The 23,961-nt window shown below is 46.8% G+C and overlaps 1 protein-coding gene across 1 annotated transcript in view; it reads right to left on the bottom strand.

The window, feature by feature from the left end:
* LOC143220510 (uncharacterized) overlaps nucleotides 1-23,569 on the bottom strand; it is a gene marked incomplete at its 3' end in the record, with an annotated part of 42,835 nt that extends 19,266 nt beyond the window's left edge. Inside the window, 8 exon segments of the mRNA XM_076446145.1 lie at nucleotides 5,201-5,501; nucleotides 6,531-6,834; nucleotides 8,575-8,994; nucleotides 16,260-16,779; nucleotides 17,120-17,193; nucleotides 17,196-17,355; nucleotides 18,400-19,038; nucleotides 23,408-23,569. Coding sequence (XP_076302260.1) covers nucleotides 5,201-5,501; nucleotides 6,531-6,834; nucleotides 8,575-8,994; nucleotides 16,260-16,779; nucleotides 17,120-17,193; nucleotides 17,196-17,355; nucleotides 18,400-19,038; nucleotides 23,408-23,569 — 2,580 coding nt within the window.
* Between the last annotated feature and the right edge of the window lie 392 nt (nucleotides 23,570-23,961).

Here is a 23,961-nt window from a genome sequence, read left to right on the forward strand (position 1 = left end):
CCCGATTCTCGAATTTTTCACATTCTAACGACGAAGACCGGTGGTTCTTAAAATTATAAAATCTGCCGTCGTTCTGTCGCGCACTGTAAGTGGTTCAAACAACGCTTTCGACGCGACAACAAATCGCTCGTCGAGGCGATATATATTCGAGCAAAAGATACAGCAGAAATATAAATATCGTAAATATTTTCCTCCGAGCTATTAATTGTACACACTTCGAGCTCTGCCATGCGCGTAATTCGAGAATCGAAGCGTTCTGCGTAACACAATCGCACCGACGTCTTCGGAATGCGCGAACGGGAAATTAATCTCGTCGGTATGAAGAAAATGCGCGAAAACATCGACGGGGCTGCTGCTGCTCGTGTGTTTATTGCGTGCCGTTCGTTGCACGGAACGGAGAATTACTTTATATTTTGTTTTTTAACGTCTCGTGCCCTATATTTATTTCGAGGACGCTTGTTTAGTCTGCGCCGGTGCGGCAGCGTCTCAGCCTCGCGATTTTCCGACATTTTATTCGAGTTTGTCGAACGCCCTCGGTGCAGTCTGCCTTTCATTGCTCGCGTTCACCTCGGGTACAACTTTTCCTCGTTTCAAACTTCGTCCGCGAATCTCCTCGTTCGTCGCCTTCTCGTGTCTGAATTCGACGAGTTTCCAAATCGAATTTATCGCTGCACCGAGGAATTGCGCTCTTCGACCGAGTCCCGTTGAAATTCGAACGAGACTTAGACAGCGAATCGTATCGCGAAATATTAAACAAATCGTTGGACCATGCTCGAAAAAGGGCAGGGAAAGAATGAATTTCAACAGCGGAACATGCCAGCCGTGACTAATTTTAATATCGTGACACACGTCAGACGTATTCGAAAACGCGAAACGGCGAACGCGCGAAATTAAGCGGCGAATGGGAAAAAAATAGATTTCCAGCGAGTGCGCGAGGCGATAAAGACCGACGATCGCTATAAATTATTCACGAATCTACGTGGGCTCCGACGTCACGTTCGCCGCGGACGTCATGACGCCCTGGCATTGTAAGTTTCGCGATTCATTCATGAAATCCTAGAAATCTACGCAATACCGACCGAAAACCGATGACATCAGAAGATAGATAAAGAACCGGCTGAAAATATCCCTGTTTATCTCGAGCTTTGCTATTTTCATCCCGGTTCAGTTTATATGTTTCCTTAGCTATCTCTCGGCTAGAAATTCTATGCGTTCGCACATAATAATGCCACCCGTCATATTTCACGTGCAGAGCAGACTTTATTTTCACGGTACGTCGACCGTTTCTTTTCCTTTCCTTCGCGGATTACGAAAAATTTCCGTTCGTTCGTTTGTCCGCTGAAACGCTTCGCCCTCGCGACCGTTTCCACGCGATAATAAATGCAAATTACCCTATCGGGCGCGATGTAACTTATCGGAGGTTGTATCGAGCAGTCGTCCGGGGCCCCTCGTTACGCCGATTTCTCCGGTTTCTGCGGAGTTTTCGCGGGAAAACCGGGACAAACGATCTCTGGTCCGTGTCACGAGCGATTCTGCTTTCTTTCACACCATTTCTTCCTCGCATGACTAATTTCCGGACACGTGCACGTCCGTCGGAAGATGAAAATGATCGATACCACTTTTCAAAAGACTCCAGTCTATTTTTACTTATTTTTCAACCTCGTAGTGCGTTATTAAGTAATTTTACCAAGATATCGTGGAAAGTTAATATTTCTTTTAGGACACGATACTTTATTTTTACCGATTTTTCAAACGCGTCTCGGTGAATGATTCTGATAGATTTTTAGTCGATTTTCTTGGCGCAAACGAGGTCCGAGGCTAACGAAATTCGGAATTTTGCGTCGCGAAATTATCGGCTGGCGCACAGCCGCGAATTAATCCGTTTCCTCTTCGCCGAGCTTCGTGAAAGTCTCGCTAAAGTACCGCTCGTAGTCGATTATGAGGAAAAATATCGAAACCTTAGAAAGTACTGTGGGCCGACTTTCACTGTGTTCGCCGAAGGTTCAAAACGAAGCACAATTCAGCTAAAGATAGTCGCGCTGCGATACAAAGTTAGGCACTATTGGAATCGTTTCAATTGTGTATTCGATGCTAGTCACAATAAACTTAGGCTGTATCTCTCGCGGGTAGCCAAGAAAAGAAACGACGGTTTCGAGAATGACAAGAATGATCTATCGTTTAGAGAAGTGGGAATATTAATATATAAAATAATATTTTACAATAGTACTTCGATTTGAAACGGGTTTAAAATGCGTTTCCCGAATGTACAGAAACAATCGGCACAATGCAGAGTGTATGCAAATCATTCGAGACAAAGGTCTAAAGGGAACGAGCTTTTACAAAACGGTAGAAGAGTCGTAATTAATTTTTCCATTTATCCAAAGATACAGCCTTTAATACCACGCGACCAAAAGTGAGCGATTTAATCCACTTTCATAATCACCGACACAAATACACGCCTGACATTTAGTAAATTTAGACTACGTTACAAAATGTGTATTCTATCCAATTATCTACATTTCACAACAGAAGTTACATTTTCTAAATCTACCTCAACAGAATCATCAGTTCCACGGGAACATAGGAAATTATAAATTCGACCAATCAACATTTTCTGGATTACACTCAAGTCACGGAATCTCATTAACCCTTTAGGGACGAATGTCATAATATACATGAAAATTTTGACTTTTATCTAGCGAAAAATAATTCTGGTATTATCATCGATATTGTTATACATTTTTCAACTCAGGAAATTTCCCTCGATTCGTTATTTCTAATTATTTAGTAGACACTAGACATTTTCTTCGTCTCTCGTCCGCGAAGGGTTAACTCAACCCGCTTAAACGTTGAAAAAACGCAATTCTCCTAATCGAAAATTCATCCAAAATTACCGTCCGCGATACTAGGTCAAGCACCCCGGCAGCTACCGAGCTCACGCGTGGAATTAACTAGCGAAATTATCTGTGCCTGCGCGTGAACCAACAGAATGGCCATCCGAAAACGGTCGAAAGGGTGGCGGTGCGACGAGCGGGACTTTAATTAACGAAAGAGCATCGACCGGAGCATCCCTCTGGCCGGCGAGGCCCTAAAAGCGAGGTTTCACAAAAGCGGGGGTCGTGCTCGGCCGCTTAAACGACACGCACATGCGAGAGAGCGCGGTGTATCGAGCAAGGTCGGGTTGCGTAAAAATGTCCGCGCGAGTCGGCGGATTCCGCTCGCGGCGTGTGCGCGCCGGTAGAGGCCGATCGGTCCCCAGGTACACCTAAGGCCAGGAATATCCTCTCGCGCACGCCCCCGCCGTGCCAGAATCAAGGGGACACTACGCTAACCTCGAGTGCACTGGCCAAACCGGCAACAACTCATCCCAGAAATATGACCGAACATTATTATTAGATTACGTTTCAGCCGCTAACCTGGAGTCGTCCGTCTCGAATCATCATCGCCGACAGTTTCCCTTTTTCTTCCTCGTTTCTCTCTTCCCTTTCCTTTCCTCCTTTTCTTTCTCTGTCTCTGTGTTACAGAGACGTTTCTCTGACGGTTCGTTAGGATAATCGAGGAGGATCAAGGACCCGGTGGATTGGGACAATAGCGATCAGAAGCTTGGTTCCGAGAGACGAAAAGCGGAGCTTTAGGTAGGCAGCAAGATAGACGAGAGGAACGATTGCTCGTTTTGCAGGGTTTCTTTCACGATGATCGACAGGCAGGAAGGTTGAGAGGACTGTCGTTACACGCTGTTAAGCAAATTGCGATAGAATATACTCGAGATGTAAGTATACGCTTTGCATATTTTATGCACAATTTTGATGTATTTATACGTGTTCTACTTGCATAAATGCTCGTAGTCTGTTCATGATCTTGATTATAGGTAATTACAATTATGAATGCTCGAGCGTAGTTATACGAGTTCCTCGGTATTTTATGTTACGCGATGACGTTGCCAGACAATGAGAAATTTGAATAAATTCTTTCTTGATTATGTTAAAATAGAAACGTAACCGTATTCGAGATTTTCTTCTTTTCTCCTGTTCGATCGAACGATTCGTAACTATTTCCTTCGTCGAATACGATCGAACACTGCGGTAACGTTGTTTCCACGAATTTCTACGCGGTCACCTGTCACTTTCGAGCGTTTCCGAAAGATCGAAGGCTAAATCGGAGGAGCGATCGGTATTTCTGTTACACGATTCGTCGCGTGAACCAATTCGGAGCGGGACGAGCCGCGTATCCCGTTCCCCTCGCTTTAAATTCGTCGCCAGATGTTACAAGCGACGAGGAAGATCGACGAAGAGGCCGCCAGAGATACGACGCCGCGATAACATCAATCGCGGTGCTCTTGACTCGCTCGAGAGCATTGCCTTCTTCCCTTTTGTTTTTACTGCTGTCCGCTCGTTAATCGATCCACCGATTAGCTCTTCATTACATCGCCGTCTTGTTCATGAATACGCTTTACACGAAACGCGATTATCATTCGCGCATCCGCGGATTTTCGAGGTCGCTCGATGCCAGAAGAAAATCCAGTCGATTCCACGAGTATTTCGTTCAACGATCGATCTTCCTCGCGATTATTTTCCCCATTTTCCGTTTAATTATATTTTACCCTATAGAACGATCCATTTCTCGACGGAACCAATTTCGCGAAAGAGTCACTTTTAAATTTTATATCCCGGAAATTCCTGCTCGCTAAACAAAGAGTTTAGCGTGGATTCGCAGGAACCGACACAGCGTTAAACGCGTTAAGCATTGTGTATTTCTCTTGGCTCGGAATCTCGCACCCTTATCTCTTAACAACTCGTATATTAAGTTCCAAGATTCGACGTACGCCGGGAATTATTAAAAATAATTTACAGTTTCGTGTTTTCCCGTGAATAATATCCTCCAGTCACCGTGGCCGTTCGTCGTCTATCATCCACGGTTAAACTCGCGTTTCCAGAACGCGATTTCACGCTGGAAAAACCGCTCACGGTTGGAAAAACAGTTGGACGGTGTTCAAACAACGGGGATAATAAAGATTCGCGCGTTACTCGGTTCTTCGAACCGCGTGGAACGCTTATTTATCCGGATTCGCATAGCAGCGCGGAATTTGACTTGTCTCGCATCGAGTTACCCCAGACTCCGTTCCACCTATCCTTCTGGTACCCGACCCTTCTCTGCTATACGGTGTCTCGAAGTAACGCATATTAAATTCAATAGTACTCACGTTTCGATGCACCGGTGCACGAGCCACCCTCTCGGAAGATCCCCGGAGCAGCTCCGCGAGTAGTTCGGGACTTGGTCCCGGAAGACCTTCGAGTTTGCTCGGGCTGGAAGTGGTTCTATGATGGCAGGGCGTAGGCGGCTCTGAGCCGCTGTTATTCGAGCTCGTGTTGTACGAGAGATTCGCGGAAACTTTTCTACGTGGACGAAGACCTTCCTCGAGAGAGATATCAGCGGTCCGCGGTTTCGCCATCTCTGCCTCGAGCATCTGCCCGTAAGGGCCGCGGAGAGGCCTCTTGCTGTACCTGGACAAATCACAACGAGATAAATACGCCATGTTACCTTTCGTTTACATTTACATTTCCTACTCTTAAACGCGTCTTCAAATCTCCCTTATTTCAACCCGCCCTTCGTAAATCTTCTTAGGAACAGAATTCGACTTCTACATTTTATCCTACTTAAAATTCTCGCGAACTTGTGTTAAGAGGAATATAGTTCCAATCTTACGTGCTAGACGATTCTACGCGATCTGAAATTAGGGTAGAATTATTTACACTAATACGCTTTGACTGAGAAGAGGCTATAGGAGTATTTTCATTGTTTCAAACTTGAAATAAGATTATTTAGTCGACGATTCTTAACATTTGGTCACTGCTAACCACTATGGCCTTGTCTTACCTTAAAACTAATCCTTTGCGGACGAGAATCGAAGCTAACGATACATTCGGTGTGTACTAAATGATTAAAAATAACAGATCAAGGGAAATTCTCCGAATTATAAAATATTCACGACATTGATGACAACGCTAAAATTATTTTTCGCTATATTACATGCAGTTTTCATTCTGAAAATTTAAAAACTTCCACGTATATTATGACATTCGTCCCCAAAGGGTTAATACTTAAAATTCTCGCGAACTTGTGTTAAGAGGAATATAGTTTCAATTTTACACGGTAGACGATTCTACGCGATCTTAAATTAGGGTGGAAATATTTACGTTTATTTACGATTGATAGGAGACCATAGGAGTATTTTCATTGTTCGAAACTTGAGATAAGATTATTTAATCGACGATTTTGACCACCGTGGCCTCGTCGAAGTCACGATATTCGAGTCAAAGCGTTAATTATTACAAATTTGCCGCGGTATTTAGAATGATTGGCGCCGTATAGTTGGATCCTGTGATCGAAGGAGAGGCGCGCAAAGAGAGTGGTGCTTTTAAGCAAACAGCCGAGTCTCTCGCGATTTTCTCCTCTTAAATCGTGGCCGTAGGCAGGCGCTTCGGGTCTATTTGCATTCTATTCCGATATATCAGCGCTCGTTCTCGTGTTACCTTCTAGGCGTGTGGCCCTCGCAGTCGGAGAGGTCGCTGGGCGTCGCAGGTGGCTCGTCTCTTTCCTCGCTGCTCTGAGCTGACAGCTTGTTCCTGTCGGTGTCCAAGGACTCCGGCCATTGGGTTATGTACACGCCCTTTCTCCTTTTGCTGGTGTCCCCTCGGTACCTCCTCGTTTTGCCCGACGGCGACGACGCCTCGGAGGGTGCCTCGCTCGCCGCCTCGCTACCCTCGCTGGCTTGACTCAACCGTGGCTCCTCAGGTGGGGGTGTTATTATCACCTCGTGCGGCTCCAGTCTATTTTCTGTGGCAAATCATGGTCTTCGTTTCAATTTTTAAGCCGTCGGCGGAATAGCAGAAGAAAGCTCTTTCAATCGATAACTTTCCTTTCGTCTATTCCGCTTCGAGCAATTCCGAATCGATCGACGTTCTAAAGTTCAATTGCAGCTGTTAGATGTCTCACGGGTACGTGTGATTCTTTTTTAAGAATTAGGAGGATATCGTATTATTTTATACTGTCCGTAATCTTCGTATTATAATTTTTATTCTACAGTTTCGAAAGGATGTACTTAGACCAGGATCCTGCGCGGGATCCCGGCATCTTGGCGAGCAGTTTCGAATTGTTAATCGAAGAAACGCGTGGAATTCGAGCCTGGATGCAGAAAGCGAGAAGAGCGATGAATAACGCGGTTAGAAAACAACGGCTAGGCGTACGTTGGAAAATAACCACTAGTCGGCTGGTTTAATGACTCAGAGCTAACAGAAGCCTACTTATCCAACAAACAGAAAGAACAGTGGAGAGAAGGCGAGGAGGACTGGAGGGTGGCACGCTCTCCCAGGCTCTCTTCTGTTTCTCTCGGTTGGTGAAAAAGCGGCGTAAAAGCGAGTGGAGTCAGACATGGTCGTGATAGGTCAACGGATCAACGTGACACGGCATTTGCGCGATTAGCGAACTCCAGGCACGAGTGAACGGGCGTGAAGTCATCAATGAAGATGGGTAGAACCTCGATGACGTTGAAATTTCTATTTCGACCCTGGCACCCACCGTTCCGAAAATAGAGCCACGCGAAATAAAGTGGAAACTTGGGTGCACCTTTGTACCCACGGCACTCCTGTCGATGCACCAAAAATAGTCCTTCTTTCCTTACCCTTCGGCCGCTCTGGGACAGGCGAAAATATTTGGCCGGCTCGTCCGGTTCGATTCGATCCTCTAATACATCAACGACACCGGCCACTTTCAACGAGCGATTCCTAATTCTTGCCACTCGATGCTTCGATAAACGTGTCAACGAATATCCGATAATTAAGAGCGACCCAGGTCGTTGAATCCTTCGCTTGCACGGCGAAACGTACTCTATTAAGATGCGCGGGCCTGATAAGCCGCGCGAAATGAACGAGAGTATCGGAGACGAGACGAGGGTGAACGGCGAGGGTACGATTTTGGCACGGATAAAGTCATTAAATTAAAATTACAAGCTGCGAGCATGTCTGACTTAGTAATATTATGTTGCCAATCTCCGCTCGCGAAATAAGCCAAATAGCATGTCGTTGCTACACGGAAGAAGCAGCTCGAGGATTCCGCTGTTTCCGGCTGTTAAGATCCATACGTATTTCCACGTCTTAACTTTCGATTGAAAATCGAGCGGAACTCGATTCCAGAAATTTGAAATAAAAGATTCTCAAAGAAACTTCCTAGAAATGATAAGAACATTCACCCCTTCGAACTCAGAAAATTCCTTTATTCTATCCGAACGAGCCTAGTAATCGTAAATCCGGAATATTTATCAGTTTATTTATACAGCAGCTTTACCAGCTTTTGTGTTTCTGCCAGTAAAAGCTAATTGGAGTAACGCGATACAGGCGATCAAATTTCTCTGCAGCGACATCAGCGGAATTCGAAGGATAAGGTACTAAAATTTAATCTTCTCGAGTCGAACTTCTATCCGAGGTGTAATAATCGGGGAATCTCTGCGAATGACACGCTTGCGAGTAATCGGTAACGAGAGTAGAAGGATAGGATGATAATTGCTCGTCGATAGCTCACCTTTTTGAACGGTTTCCTCGCTGGGCGCGTTTTCAGCGAGCGGAAAAACGGGCTCGCTGGAGAGGATCTCGATAGGAGGCACGTCGGCCTGCACCAGGTCGACCCTGGGCTCGTTGATCTCTGGAACCGGCGGCTCCGGGCTGGTGAGAGCGCTGGAAGTGGCCAGACTGTCGGAACCATCGCTTCTTGGTCGGATCTCCTCGACGTTTCCGGTCTGAGGTACACCCAAGCCTTCCGCCGAGCCGACGGCGCTGTCGACGCTGGGCGTCGAGGTTCTCGGGCTCTGCCGATTCGGGCTGTTCTGCGGCGTCGAGACCACCGGGCTGACGTCCCCGCGTCTTCGTGGCAACGTGCTAGCACGGACATCCTTACTCTCCGTCCGGTTCGACGTGGCTATTGGCTGTGCCTTCTGTCGACTAACTGGAACACCACGTTTCATTGTCATTCTCACGGAACACAGGGACCAGACGGAATAGATAGACAGACTAGACAGAAGTCGGAAAATTGCTAGCTGCAGCAAGGATCGAACGAGCTTGGTGACTCATTGCTGCGGGGATGACTAGTCATTCGGCTAAGCAATTAAGTTGTACGCGGATTAGACCATTCACGGCGAGGAATAACTGTTTAGAATCCGTTTAGAGAATTGCGTTGAACCGCGAGTCTACGTACAGTAAACTGGAGATAAGCGAATTATATTACCAGTAGGAAACTAAATTGGATAGCTTCTATAAAAATTCGCACGGTATTTCTGCAATTATACGCGAGGATCGAAGCGTTTCAGATCGGTATATTGTATTACTATAATTGTATATAAATATAATTTCGCAATTTCTATTTTAAAAATGTAACTTCTCCCGAAAATAAACGCGATATTCTCGCAATTACGTGTAAAATTCTCGAATCGATTCACGACGAAGTAAGACTCCCTTGAAAAATCTGCATAATATTCCTATAATTACACGCGGAAAGCGGAGTATACCAAATTAGATCGCGACTAACCGTCTGAAATAGAAGCCTCTAGATAAAACTTCCTGCGAAAGATATAGACGCGGAGGAGCTAATCCCAGATTCGCGAGTGAATTTATTTAAAAATACCTATCCCGAATTCCGCGCATTCCGTTACATTTCGCCAACGTGACCAATTACCGTCTTCCACCCCGGATCTCGAGGCGCGCGTGTTGGCGGGGCAGAAAAGAAAGCAAAGAGATGAGGCGAAAATCAAAAGTAAACTTCCGGCGAACGGGCCGCGGCCGAACATCTCTGCCGGCCATGAATCACCGGTTTTTAATCGAACTGTCTATCACGGATACCTGGAAACGCGAAGAGAAAAAATACACATCGGCGAAACGACGCGCACCCGTGGCGAGGCGGATTTTTAATAGCGATCGCGGCCGGACGCCGGTGGACGCCGGTGGACGCCGCGAGGTCACCGGGGGTAGCAAGACCGCGCGTGAAACCGCGAGAGGAAGTTCTAATTACCTCCTCGTGTGTCAGGTAAGTTTGGCAGCCCTCTCAGCGCGAGGAGGTGGACCATTCCAATAATAACAAACAGAGTGCGCGAGTGGGAACGGGAACGAAGATCTCGGTGACGCTCCAAACCGACGGCACGTCGTCTTGGCCGAATTCCCGCGAAGATAGCCACCGATTAAGAGGCGAACTCTCTCGCTTTCGGCAGTTCTCTTATTCCTTTCTTCCAATTATTACCTCCTTCTCCGTGTAATTCCCGAAATTCGAGCGTTGGAGTAAAGTACGATGTAATTTTCCTCGAAGGATTCTTCGGGGTACGTTATATCGTTCTGAGTATTATATTAGGTATTTTATACTTTTTTTCTCTGGATAACGCGTCTTTGAAAGCTACGATTCACGAATTTACGAATATCGAGTAGTATTTGGTAATTTAAATGTTGAAACTGATCGTTTTAATCGAGCGCGTTGCTCTGTCCTTCGGCAATTAAGAATCGAGAGATTTGAGAATATTCGTAGCTCGTAAACTCGTTGATATTCGCAGGATATATTCTATATTTAGCGACCCGACGAGTTTTGTTTGTATCGGGAATTCTAACTGTTCCGGAATGCATATTACACCTGTGATTTCATAAAGAGACCGATAAGAGGAGTAAAGCTTTTAATACCTTCGGTCAAATATTTACACGTAGATAGAGTTTCAACGGACGACGGCGAATTCTATCTGAAAAGCACTAAATTTCGAATTATAGCATGTTGCGACCGATAATTTAGCTTCTGAGTAAATATACCGCGCTAATAAACACGCTCCAAGTGCATGCAGCAAATTTATTCGCTGTCTAAGGGAACGTACCGCGTTCGTGTTACTAATTTGGCACAAATTTTGTACATATCCCGGACCGCGTCTAATAACGTAATAAATGTACAGTGCTAAAAATCTCCTGCACGCTCGCTATTTAGTCATTCTACACGCGAAGCGACACGACGCGAAAATTCGCCGAGAAATCCGTCTCCGCCGTTCGAATTTCCAACGTGGATTCCGAGCGAAGGATTTTCGGCGACAAAATCCCGTATCTATTCAACGATCGTTGTACGATCGAGGAATTCTTGCAGAGGATCGCGAGCAATAAGGAACGACGGTTGATTGAACGCGGAATCCATCGATAATTACAACAGACGTTGTAAATCATCGGGAACGATCATAATGAATTCCGTGTTACCCCGGCCTTCCCGTAATTATCGTCGCGGTAATTAAACGTCAAATTAACTGCTATGTAAATCCTTCCTTTGCGGTAAAACACACATCCGTTAATTTAGTTCGCAGTCTTCCTGATGGCAAGACTTCTCACGAGCATAAACACGGGGACAAGAAAAATAGTGGAACCTGCGAATGCACAGCCACGCAATAACGTGTACACGATAAGACTGTACACCCGGGAACATAATCTGTCCGTGCTCTTTTCGCTTTAATCAATATCGTTAGAAACAGGAGAAAAACATCGCGAGATTCAACCGGTCGTTCCACGAAACTGACATTCGAACAATTCTTCCGAACATTCCAACATCTTATTCCTCATCGCGAAACTCGTCGTTTCAAGCTCCAACGATTCTCGTTTCGTTGGCTACGCTAATAATATCGCTGATTGATATCGCGACCCATTGCGTGTTTGTAGTTGAACTTATCGTTAGACGAATCTTCGAATTTTCCTCGGGAATTTAAATAACAAATATCTGTTAACACATTTTAATCGCTTATCTACTTCTTCTCCGTTCTCTAAACTAAATTTTGTTAACCTTCTTCTCGGATCTTACTAGATCACACCTTTTGAATTCCCTGCAATTGTCGAATTATCATTTGAAGCAAAATATTAATTACGTTAAATTATTCGTAAATTAGTCGGAAAATTTTTCCTCGTTTAGAATGGAGTAAAACGGAAAAACCGGGCGTCCATTGTCCGCGAGGGGACTCGTTTCGTATGAAAAATCCGCGTCGTCCAATAAAGGCTTCCTTTCTCCGCGATTCATTTTTGCAGCAAGAACGACCATAATCAGTTGACCGCGTGTACTTTCCATTAGACCAATCGTCGCCGGGAGCCACGTGATCGTGAACCTCGTGGTCGGAATCACTATGATCGCGTACGATCCTCTCGGACGGAGGACGATAGAGCCAGGATAAGAGGGAATCTATTATCTACCCGCTGCTTTCTCTCGATCTCTTTTTCCCCCGTTCTTCGACGCCCGGCGTCCTATAGCCGTTAATGGCCGAGAGGATCCGCGGACTGCAGCTGTATTTCAGGGGATACCTAGTTACACGTCCTCGTAAACCGTCTTGCGAACGTAAAAGGTGTCGCGCGCGAGATTTGTTGGCGCGTTAGCGCGAAGCGTTTCCGGCTCGCGCCGCGCACGCGATTCGCCGCGTTTCACGCCTTCGGCCTTGTTACGCATTGAGAAATCGCTGCTCCCCTTCTCGCTTTTTTCTTTCGCCTATCATGCCCGTTCCTCTTCTCACGCACTCGCTTGGTCCCGCGATTTTGGCAGGCAGCGCGCGCAATAAGCGAGGAAAAAAATAAAATCCCGTGCCTCGTGGAAATTGCCAATGATATTTCTGTTTTGTTCCTCCGCGCGCGAGAGAGAAAGAGAGAGGAATCACAGATCGCTCGAATATTCGTCTTTTTAGTCGGATTAGAGTGTCGTTACCGAGTTACGTAACACCGTTTACTCGTTACGCGAGTATTATAATACTTTACGAACGCGAGACTACTTTCACAGTCAGCAGGCCAATTATCTATAATCGTTTGTCTTCGTCCTGCCGCTGTAATTATTATCATTCGCGTACGATAATATACGTTTAGTCGCGAATTACAGATCGATAGCTGCAGCGTGAAATTCGAAAGAGAGAAGCTGATCTCTGCGATGCGTCGATCGATTCCCGATAAATATTTTCCTCGCCGTCTTCCGAGATGCATATGCCCGATTCCCGCGCGCTGGCATTGTTCCTCGAAACGCTGCCGGTTTGTCGCCGTTACTTTTAACTTCGATCAAACTTCTCGGAATGGAAATTACTCGTCTCGCGCAAATAACCGGTATCGCGACAGCTGCGACAACGATACGGATCTTCGGTTGTACCCGCTACCTATCGAAATCGGTAACAACACAGTCGCTCCGCTGGAACAATTCCACCGGGAGTAGTCCGCGACAAAAGAGGCAACGCGTAGAACGGCGCGAACAGATCTACTCGGAGGAGAAGCCAGGACAACGGCGTTTGCACGAGCACAAAAGGAGAAAGGACAAATGGTACCTTCCCGATCGCCGATACCTCTCTAAGCGCGCAGGATTCGTTTAAATAATTGCCCGAGCAAACAATACGCTTATTCAGGCCAGGGACACGAAATGCATTATCTCTGAGGCCGTCCGCGGCACAAGCGCCATGGAGACCGGCTCTCTGATATCTCTCTTATTTCTAGTCCTTTATTATGAAACCGAAGCTGCCTCCGCCCGGTATGTAGTTCAGGGCTGTAACTATACGCCTAGACGAAGTCAATGTTACGGGACCGGCTACCTTATGGCGAGCCGAAAAATCCTTACAGAAGCCATCACTATTTTCGGCCGACGCGTAAACTGTGTACACGCGTCGCCTCTCTTCCCCTTTCGTTGCTTCTCGCCTCGAACCAGCAGGCCGAAACCAACATGGCTTCCACCAGCGACTCGGTCGTGTCTCTGGAAGACCGAGACCAACGTGACAACGGGCCCCGAAGATCGATCAGCGCCTTGGAGAGAGGAAGGATCTCGCTGGAAAAGCGTTCGGCACTCTCGAAAATTATTGGACTGGAATCCGCGCATCGGGCGAATTTAGGACGCACGCCTCTTTAGCACGCGCGGAACTTAGAAAGCGGACCGACGCTGGTTGAAACGAGGAGGGAAGGAAATATCGGGCGAAGGTGGCCGAATGAATTTCGCGGGAAAAAGAACGGAGGTAAGCGAGAAAAAGGAAAAGTTTCCGCGAGGGTTTCTCAATAACGCAAAAGCGTTTCGCGCGGATATTCGAGGCTTTTACGGATTTAGATTGTCCCTATCCTCAGTTATACAAACCGACACCTACATGAATGTAATAATAGACATAATGGGTAGTGTTTATTTGGCGAACCGCCATGCCGCCCGAGTCTGCATTCCCGCTCGCGCGCGCGCGCGCGCGTTGCTCCCGGCTCCGCTGGCCAATATTTACAAGTACACAACCGGCCGTATACAAATCGCGTAATTAATTGACAACAGTTTTCTCATCCGAATTTCCGCCTCTAGCGGCGATTATTTATCGCCGCTCGAAAATGAAAACGAAACGATACCGGGGCCGCGGCATTATCGTGTCCCGTTATGTAACTCGTAGCTCCGTGGCCTTACCTCTCTTCCTCTCGTCTTTTTCGCCTTTTACTCTTTTTTTTTTCTCTCTCTCACTCTTCTCCTCTACTTCACGCTCGTCGCCCTGGTAAATGAAGTTTGAAGATCGTAGCGCGATACGCGGAAGGCTCAACGTTTCAGACGCCCCTGGAGAAAATGTCGCTGCGAAAGACGAGCAAGGGTGAAGTCAGATGGAAGATCTCTTTTATTTCTCCTCCCCTCTTAGACCTCTCTTTCTCTCGAGGGTCGCGCTGTTGCGAGCTTCGCGAGTTTTCAACGGTTTCCGCGGAAATTTTAGATATACACTTTAGGGACGTATTTGTTTAACCACGTTTCACCGGAAAAACGGTGGAATTTCCGTAACCGTGGTATTAAAATGAAATTCGAATTACCTCGAAGGACGAGCCAGGCTGGCATATGGAAGGAATTGGAGCTCGTAAAGAAACTTAATTCCTCGTGATTCACGTAATTTTCGTAAAAGCTACTCTTCCGTAATTCTAGTGATCTCGACGGCGTCCATAAATCGACCACTGCCGATCCGTTCTCTCTACCCTTGGGAAAACGGGAAGGTACGCGAACGGAAACGGAACGAAGCGAATGTTTTCGACGAAAAATCGGCGTCGTTTGTCGATTTTCGACGCTTTTCGGCGGCGATACTCTCGAACGATGGTTTTTCGTCGGATCTACTCGTGCTGTACGCTCCGGCGAGGAAGTAAAGCAGAACCTTTTACGGGGAGTGACTAGTAGAACCAGTTCCGAGCAGGTGAAGACCCGAAAAGATAAACACGGAAACAAAGTACAATGAATGCTTTGGAGTAACTGTTCTTACGGTCGCTTCTGCTCCCACCGCTTACGCCCATTCAAATGCCTCTCGCGGAGATTCTACCGTTTCGTTTACGATCATTTATACCCGCGGATATGATAACCGGGAACAAAATCTACGAACCTATTCGTAATTACGAGCTAATGACCGTTTCGGACGCGGCTTCCTCATTGCGGCTTTATTCCAGCACCGGTAACGCGAAGTTAAACGAGTCTCCGAGTTTTTCCCATCCTCCCGTACGCATTTCGAATAACTTCCAACGAACTTCAGATATATCGCGGTAATTAAAATCGTGGGCAATTTTTCCGATCGGCCGGATAACTTCGGCGCGGTTATGCGCGTTCCCCTGGATTCGAGACGGTGCCGGTGCCGACGCTTAGGCAGCCTCGTTGCGAACGGAAAAATTCCGGTTTAGAAATAGTCGGAGGTTTCTTTGTGGACTGCTAATTTATCTGGTACATCCAGCACTTTATCCCTGCTGCCGTTCGCGTTAATTAAGTACCCACTTACCCGCTTTTATATTTTCGCTCACATTCGGTATTTCCTGTTTCTTAATGCGTACCCGCGATTACGTTCATTTATACACGCCAGGGTTACATAAATTCGTTGCCACGAAACTTCGCGATATTCTGAACTTGAAATCCCGAAACCCTGCCAGTTTTCCGCCACGATATACGCGCGTTCTGTCTTCCTTATCAAAGAAAATAGTCGAAACCGAGTTTCGAGCACGCCTATACCAGGTCCACTGGCTGAAATAAAATTACACAACGGATCTCTGGGTAACCGTGCCCGTTTCTCGTGAAAGAAAACAGCTCGAACCACCCGCAGCGGGATCCGGTATTAATCAGAATCGAAATCGAAATCGGAAGCACCTAATCCGAGTTGTGTAAATAAAACGAAGCACACGACGCAACGTAACCGGAGATACTTCTCGCGGAGGGAAATAGTCTAAACGACGGCTGCGATCCTCTCTCCTGCTGGGATGAAATTATTAAGGACGGGTTACCTTGATTGAAGTCCACCTGGCCGAAGGAAGCGCTGCGATACGGTGCACCGGCCCTGTGAAACGTAAGAAGAGGCCCTCTGGGCTCCAATCTGGTGATCGCATCCCTGGCTTCGCCCTCGTTCCCTGCCCCGGACGCCGCGTTCAGATTGTCACACAAATCGTCCACACACGTACCACTATCCACCACCGAATCACTGTACTGTCTCAGGTGTTTCGCCGCGTCCGCACTGGCGTTCAGCTCGTTTTTTATCTCACTTACGTCACCACTGTTCCGATCGTGTTGCCTGACCGACCGCGAGGACGACCTCCTCGAGTCGGTGCACGGCTTCCTGCACGCGTCGTTACTCGACTCACTCAAACACTCGTCACCGACACTCTCACTCCGGCTCATCGTCTTCGGCTGCTGTTGCTGCGGGTGCTGGGGGTGCTGGTTCCCGGACCCGTGCCCGGTGCCCTCGCTGTACGTGTAGCTTCGACAGGAAGGACGACCGTCGCAGTGACCGCATCCTTGGTTCGTTGTCTGCGAACAAAGTCGATTGTTCCTTGAAATTTTTCCAATTTCCGTGTCGCGTATCCGAGTATACTTCGATTATTATTACGATTCCGACGACTTTGTCTCCGAGTTATGTGTCACGGGGATTTGGAGACGTCGCTCCGGGACAAGTAGTATTTAGATACTTCTTTTTCCTCCGAATTTCCGAGGAATTTCGTTATTTTCGGAGACCTCGAGCTTTTTTCGGGATTTTTATTCGAAAGTGAGTAATACGAAACGCAATGTTGTAGATGTTAGTATTCTTGATCTCCGTGAGATTCGAATCGTTTTTTAGAGATAATTTTTGATCGAGAGGTTGGTTCGTTACCTGAGGATAGTTCTGCGAGGGTGGTTGATACCCGCTCGGGGGCGGAGAGGATGCTTGAACCCTCGACGGCCTTCTGGTGGTGGTACCGGGGCTGGTCCCTTGAGTTTCTCGGTGAGCTCTCGAAGGCGCTCGGTCTTTTCGCTCCGGGGGCCGGAGGAGGACTTCTTGTTACTTCCTCCCCCGCCCCCGCTCCACCGGAACCTGTGCAATCGGTCCACCGCTATCACTGCTGGTTCCTGAGTGTCAAAAAAGCGCCATCTTCGTCGTTAAAACAATCAAACCGCTTCAAACTTTATCTGCAACCCGTGATAATAGATCGGAGTCCAGTCGATCGTGTTTGATATTAAAATCGGAATATTCTCGGTACAGTCCGCGAGATTTCCAGGTTCCGATCTTTCTCGCGAGCTTTTTAAGATCGTGCACTCGCGACCAGACCAATTTTTGGATCGACCGTGCTGCGCAGCGTGCGCTGCCTCGTGCCTGCCGCGAGGGAAAAGACAGATGACGACCAAAATAGAATATCGTTCTTCGACTAGACACCTACGTATCGCGCATACGAGTTTTCGATTCTCTAGGCCCGTCACTTCTCCGCGATCAATTCCCGTTTTTTCCTCCACATCGTCGTTGAATTCGCCCGGGCGAAATTAACAGGTTGAACCGAGCTAACAGGTGAACTAGATTCGAGCAAAAGCCGGGTCGCGTTGCTCGTTGGAATTGTCAAATTCGTCCGTCTTGATCTATCGGTGTTTCGTTTCTGACAGCCACGGTGTGGTAAAAAAAGAAGAAAAAAAAGAAAAAGAGGAGAAACGGTGGCGTTCCACGAGACGGATATAGATAAAAGAGAAATGGAAGGAAATAAATAATAATCAATCCTCGCGAGACCTTCCTCACCGACCCCCATCTCCAGCCATTAAAAATACTACACCTCTACCACTTGTAAGCCACCTCTCGAGCTTTGACACAAAGCGTCCTCCCAGGTCGAAGACACTTCGTCCCAAATTCCTACGAACCAGCTCACTCTTACGAAATCACAACAGTTTTTCTACAGCCTCTGTAGCGTTTCACCGGCCACGGATCCCCAAAAATATCCTCCAGAACCAACCGAAATCTCTGCTTCTCATCCGAACCGAAGCAACTACTATCTACGCGCGTAAACCTATTACAATCGAGAAAAATCTCCATCGATTCCCGATCTTATAGTGTTCGCCAGATAAACCGATTAGACTAGACTAGACCAAGACTAGATTAAACCAAGGACGATGTAAGATCGGAAGAAATACCTGCAGCTTCAGCGTCTGATGCTTGGTCCACTGTGCTAGCTGGCGCGGCACCGAGACGGACTGCAGCGTCGGGACGGCGGTGGACGTGTTGAACGATGTGGATGGCGACGAAGACGACGACGGTACCGCCGCCGTTAGAGCCGCGGACGATTGTGCTTGATGGTGCTGGCCAGTGCTGTTCCCCACCGACGTTTGCAGCATCCCTCGGTTATTATTAGAGTTCACCAACGGTTGCGCCGACGTCGTTGGCGTCGTCAGCGTCGCCGGCTGTTCCACGCCGGCAACACGGCTGTTGGAAGACGTGGGAGGCCCAGGAAAAGGAGCCTGTCCACCAGCAGCACCTCCACCGCCACCTCCAACTCCACCTACACCACCTCCGCCGCCTGTGCCGCACGTCGACGACGACGGATACGCCGACGACGAAGATGTGCCGGTTGCCGAGGACGGCGGGATCCTCGGCAACGGGAGACGGGAACGTGGACCGATGCAACAGCAGTCGGCGATGCTCGAGCTCAGATCCAGCGCCGCGTTTTCCGCACACTTCTCGGTCAGTCTCTCGCGAGAGTCGCTCTCCCGGGAGCTCCTCTTGCGACGTCTCTCCTGCGATTCTTCCCGCGAGTTCGATGGCGGCAAGCTTTCCTACAAACAAACCACTCCGTTTCTTTCATTTTTATTCTCCCGTCCTTTCCACTATTTATCTTCGTCTGTCTATGTGTAAGTGTGATACAATTCCGTCGCATTCCGCGCTCGAATCGTGTGTTTCGCTTCTCCGTGATTTTTATTCCACCGGGAAAATCGTGTTTTCCGTATCTTCGATATTTCAATGGCCGGTGAATCAGAGGAAGGAGGGGAGAAAAAGCGGGCAAAGTGTGGAGAACGAAAGAAATAAGTAGCGGGAATAGAGGTTGGCTAGCGATTCGAACGGAAACCGAAGAAAATACGAACGGGATTGAAAGAATAAGCGTTAACATATGGCAAATCGAGCTCGCTCCTCGAGAGATCGGGATGGCTGAAAAATAAATAAATAAATATGTTTATATATAGAATGTTTTTTACGCGCGCCGAGGCGCCGGCTTCCTGTAGAAAATGTCAGAAGAACTGCTCCAAAGTTTCTTTCGGTTCTTTTTTTCATCACCTCGCGTCAAGGAAACTCGTTTCATAAATAATGATACTTACAGAAATTACGTTCCACGTGTGATAAATTGAAATTCAAAGGAGGACTAAATTATACACTCGACCACTCCGAGTCGCTGTCGCTATCGCGACTACTGCTACGATAGTTTTGTTAGGAACATGTGTAAACTCGGTAAAACTGCTGAAGCTTTAGATTGTCGTGTTACACTCCATACAATCAGCAGGAAATCGGGTACGCGTATGTCGGATTATCGCGACGCGCGAAATTTCCTTCCCGATTAACGAATGCCTCGCGTTTTCTTTTCCCCTCGCTCCGAACAAGAGTAACAAAGCACGATTATTCTATCCGCGAATATTGTTCGCGAAAAAAGAGCGGGCGTTGGAAAATCGAAAATAATAGCGTTTTATCGAGAATGTACGAGCCTCGGCGTGGAAAAAACGCGGCCTCTCGGCGCGTGTATGTAGATCGGAACACGTACTTGTACTCCTTTGTTTAATACAGCACGAAAGCAGCGGAACAAATGGGACCGTAAAGCCTATGAAGTGGCTTCGTATATAAAGAGACTCAAAGACTGCTTCTTGTGATACCGCGTAAAACGAAACGTAGGAAGTAGAACCTGCTTGTACAAGGTAATTTCACCTTGTCCTTACCTACGAGGGAACACCTAATTTCAATCTTTTTTTTACAATTTACATTTTCACCTAGTTGCAAATGTACATTTTCATCGGGCCCGGCGAAAGAACCTCGGTGAGGATAAGCTTCTCGTTTTTTATCCGTCGAATTACAATTTTTTAATTATCCCAGCTCTCGTCATTACTCGCGGGTTAAGTCCCGGGAAATTGAAGTGTCGTTCTTTCGAGCACGGTTAATCTGTGCCTGAGAGAACGAGAGGCAGCTTTCGTCGAAACGTTTCAAAGTCTCGAGGCTGTCGGCGACACTCGGTAATGATTATTCGCGTCATTTTATGCGGCACCACTGATACGTATGCGAGACGATCGTGGCAAAGAGGATAGGAAAGGAGACAATGGCGTTGCGGCAAGGTGACGCTGTTTCTTCCCACGAACCGGCCGGAGATAAACTACTCTGAAATAGATCTCTGACTCTTGTGTATGCGACGCGATGTACGCTGGAAAGTAGAACCGTCTAATCTCCTTTCTGGAAATCCTCTCGAGATAGCGAGATACCTCCCGAAACGTCCGCTTCGATCTTTACTCTGACATTTTACGCCGCGACGCCTGAAAGCGATACACTACGAGGACATACTAAAAAGAGGAGGATAACGAAATACCCGCGCTCCGTGTCGCAATAACTCCGTAAGAGAACTGTATTTATTCCATAATCACGTACCCGAACGGAGAAGATTACTCGGATTGTACCACCTAGCTACCAATACGCGTCTTCTATATTCCTACCTATTCCGCGTACCCGAATTATCCGATTAAGCCGATTTCTCGAATTTAAACCGCGAATTTAACCCCGTCCGAGGTGCTCCGAGGGATTTAAGCTTGCTCGAGTAACCGGAAATGCTCGGTGAAAGAGATTTTATCTCCGTCGAGATCTCGGTGTCTGAAATTATCGGAGGATAGGGCACAGTTATCGGAAGAGTCGAATATCGCGTTCCACATTCCTCCGTTATTCTAGTTTATTCATCGAAAATCGGAAAAATTTCACGCCACTAATCGAAGAGGCGAAAAGTTAAAGCCGGAAATTAAAAATTAGGGAACATAGAATGCAAATAACGGTGGGAAAGTTGGAAGAGAAGACTGTCGGAAGGAATTTTACCTTCCTCGAGATCTCGGTGTTTAAAATTATCGGAGGATAGATCACAGCTATCGGAAGAGTCAGATATCGTATTCCACATTCCTCCGTTACCTAATTTATTGATCAAAATTCGAGAAAATTTCGCGCCACTAATCGGCGAAAAATTAAGACTAGAAATTTTACTTTCCCCGAGATCTCGATGGATTGCAGTTTTCAAAATTATCGGAGGACAGATCACAACTATCGAAAGAGTCAAATATCGCGTTCTATATTCCTCTATCGCTTTACATTATTTATCAAAAAACCGGAAAAATTTCGTACTATTGATTGGCGATAACTAGGACCAGAAATTAAAAATTAAAGATCCTAAGAATGCAAATAACGGTAGGAAAAGTAGGAAGAGAAAACTATCGGAAGAAATTTTATCTTCCTCGAGATCTCGGTGTTTAAAATTATCTTAAAACAGATCACAGCTATCGGAAGAGTCAAATATCGCGTTCCACATTCCTCCGTCACTTTAATTTATTCATCAAAAATCGGGAAAATTTCGTGTTACTGATCAACAAAACAATAAGACCGCAAATTAAAAATTACGGACCCTAAGAATCTAAATAACAACAGGAAAAGTAGGAAGGGAAGACTGTCGAATCGGGAAACCTAGTAGCGACGAAGAAACGCAAAGAAGATCTCCGTCGATTTCGAGGAAGACCAAGGAGTCTTAGAGATGGGTAAAATTTCTGGCGAATTCTTCGGATCATCGGCTCCCGATCGAGCGACGTATTCGCGGTGATTTGTCGTGATCGAAGGACTTGCAGAGGTTGGCGGGCTCGGCCGGTTGGTGTCGCACGAGATTTTCACGTCGCCGCTACGTGTGCGTATGATGTCAACGTGGATATTATTCGGGCCCGAAGGAGGACGGGCGACAGGGAAAAAATAGGAAGAGGAAGAAAGAAGGAATAAAGGGGGATGGCTCGAGATCGGGCCGTGTCACTGACTGGCGGCATTCTATTTGCGCGATCGCCTCTATATTTAGGATTTCCGACGTCTTCATTTTGCCCGCCGCGAAAACGTCTCTTCTCTGTCGCGAATCCGTCGAAGGTCGTCACGACACAAGCCAACGGAGTTTGGATTCTTATTTGGCTGGACGCTGCGTCGTCTTTGCGGGATACGTTCCGCTTAACCAATAAAATCCCGCTGGCAACGGCACCGTGAAATTTCAAAAACTTTGTTTACCCCCGGCTCCTCGACCCTCTCTGGTGACGCAGTTCGAGCAACGGCACGCTTTTTGGATCGTATTCGGCCCCGAGGAATGCGATTCGTAATAAAGGATACACGTGTACATGCGCCCCGGTGACTCTCTGTTCTTTTTAAAAGTCGACCACGATAGAGAGTCCGAACGTCACACTTTGCGTGAGAACACGTTCAGATGGATTCCTCGATAGAGATGCAACGAGCAATTGCGCAACTATCCGGGTAATTATAACCACGCTCGAAAGCTTCGTGTCAAACGAAACGTTTATTGTCCAGAGCTTGAAAACTAAAGGATAAAGCAATTGCATCAAAATAAAAAACGCGTCATATATTGCTACCTATTCCTTGAATCTTCAAAGGCTGGCGAATTATTCATCCCCTAATTTCGTATCGATCGCTATTCGCTATTCGCCGATTTAACTCCTTACACTCGAGTGTCAATCGCCATTCGTTTTAATACCATAACTTAAATAACAAATACGAAACGATAAATATATTAAGAATAACTATACTCGGAGTAACTCGATAACCGAACCCAAACACGTGCTTTACTTTTTTCGTTTCATTGTTAAAAGCGTTAGCGAGGATACAAAGGTATAAGTAAAGCTTCGAATTGCGTTGTTCACCACGAGAAAATTCTTTGAACAAAGAGTGCTCTGAAAGCTAATAAATATCGTGAAATAAAATATAAGACAATCATAATTCCATGGAAACGCGGAATGAATTACCATCGATAAGCATTCGGAGCAGATTCCGCGAAGGCAGAGCTGTCAAAGAGCATTGCAGGTAATAATAAACTCGGAAGTTCCGGTTATAACGTGTTGGAAATAAAGGAACGGGGTATTAAAACAAGCCTCTTACCTGAGAAAGTCTGAGACCGTATCTGGTACCACCTAGAACCACGTAACCACCGCCGACACTTCCCCCTGTCATGGCTCTTGCTGCACCCCCAAGCCATCCTCCGAATCCACTTCCTCCTGCCTTCTCCGGCCCGCCACCCCCGTCTCCACCGACGCGGGGCATTCTTCATCCTCCCTTCACCCTGCACACAGATACCAGGCAACAAATTACGTTTCATCCTTCGAGCAGAGCACAGGTAGGGTACGTTAAACGTATTACTTAGCGACTATATATATTTCCTTTTTTCCTTCCCCCCTTTTCACCCCCCTAGGTTTTTCTCCTCCTCTTCACTAGTTTCCTTTATATCTCGCTTTTCTTCGTTCTTTTCTCTTCTTTTTCTTTCCGCTTCCCTTCCCTCCCTGCACTTGTTCGCTAGGTTAACAACCAAGGTCTTTGTTATTTTAATAGAGAGTTTGTGCTGGCAATGATCTTATTATGGTGCTTTTTCCGTCGGGCTTTATGAACTCACGGACCGCGTTATGACGTAAGGTAAACCTAAATTGTGTTTTGAGTAA

The sequence above is a fragment of the Lasioglossum baleicum genome, unplaced genomic scaffold, assembly GCF_051020765.1.
Source record: "Lasioglossum baleicum unplaced genomic scaffold, iyLasBale1 scaffold1100, whole genome shotgun sequence".
Lineage (NCBI taxonomy): Eukaryota > Metazoa > Arthropoda > Insecta > Hymenoptera > Halictidae > Lasioglossum > Lasioglossum baleicum.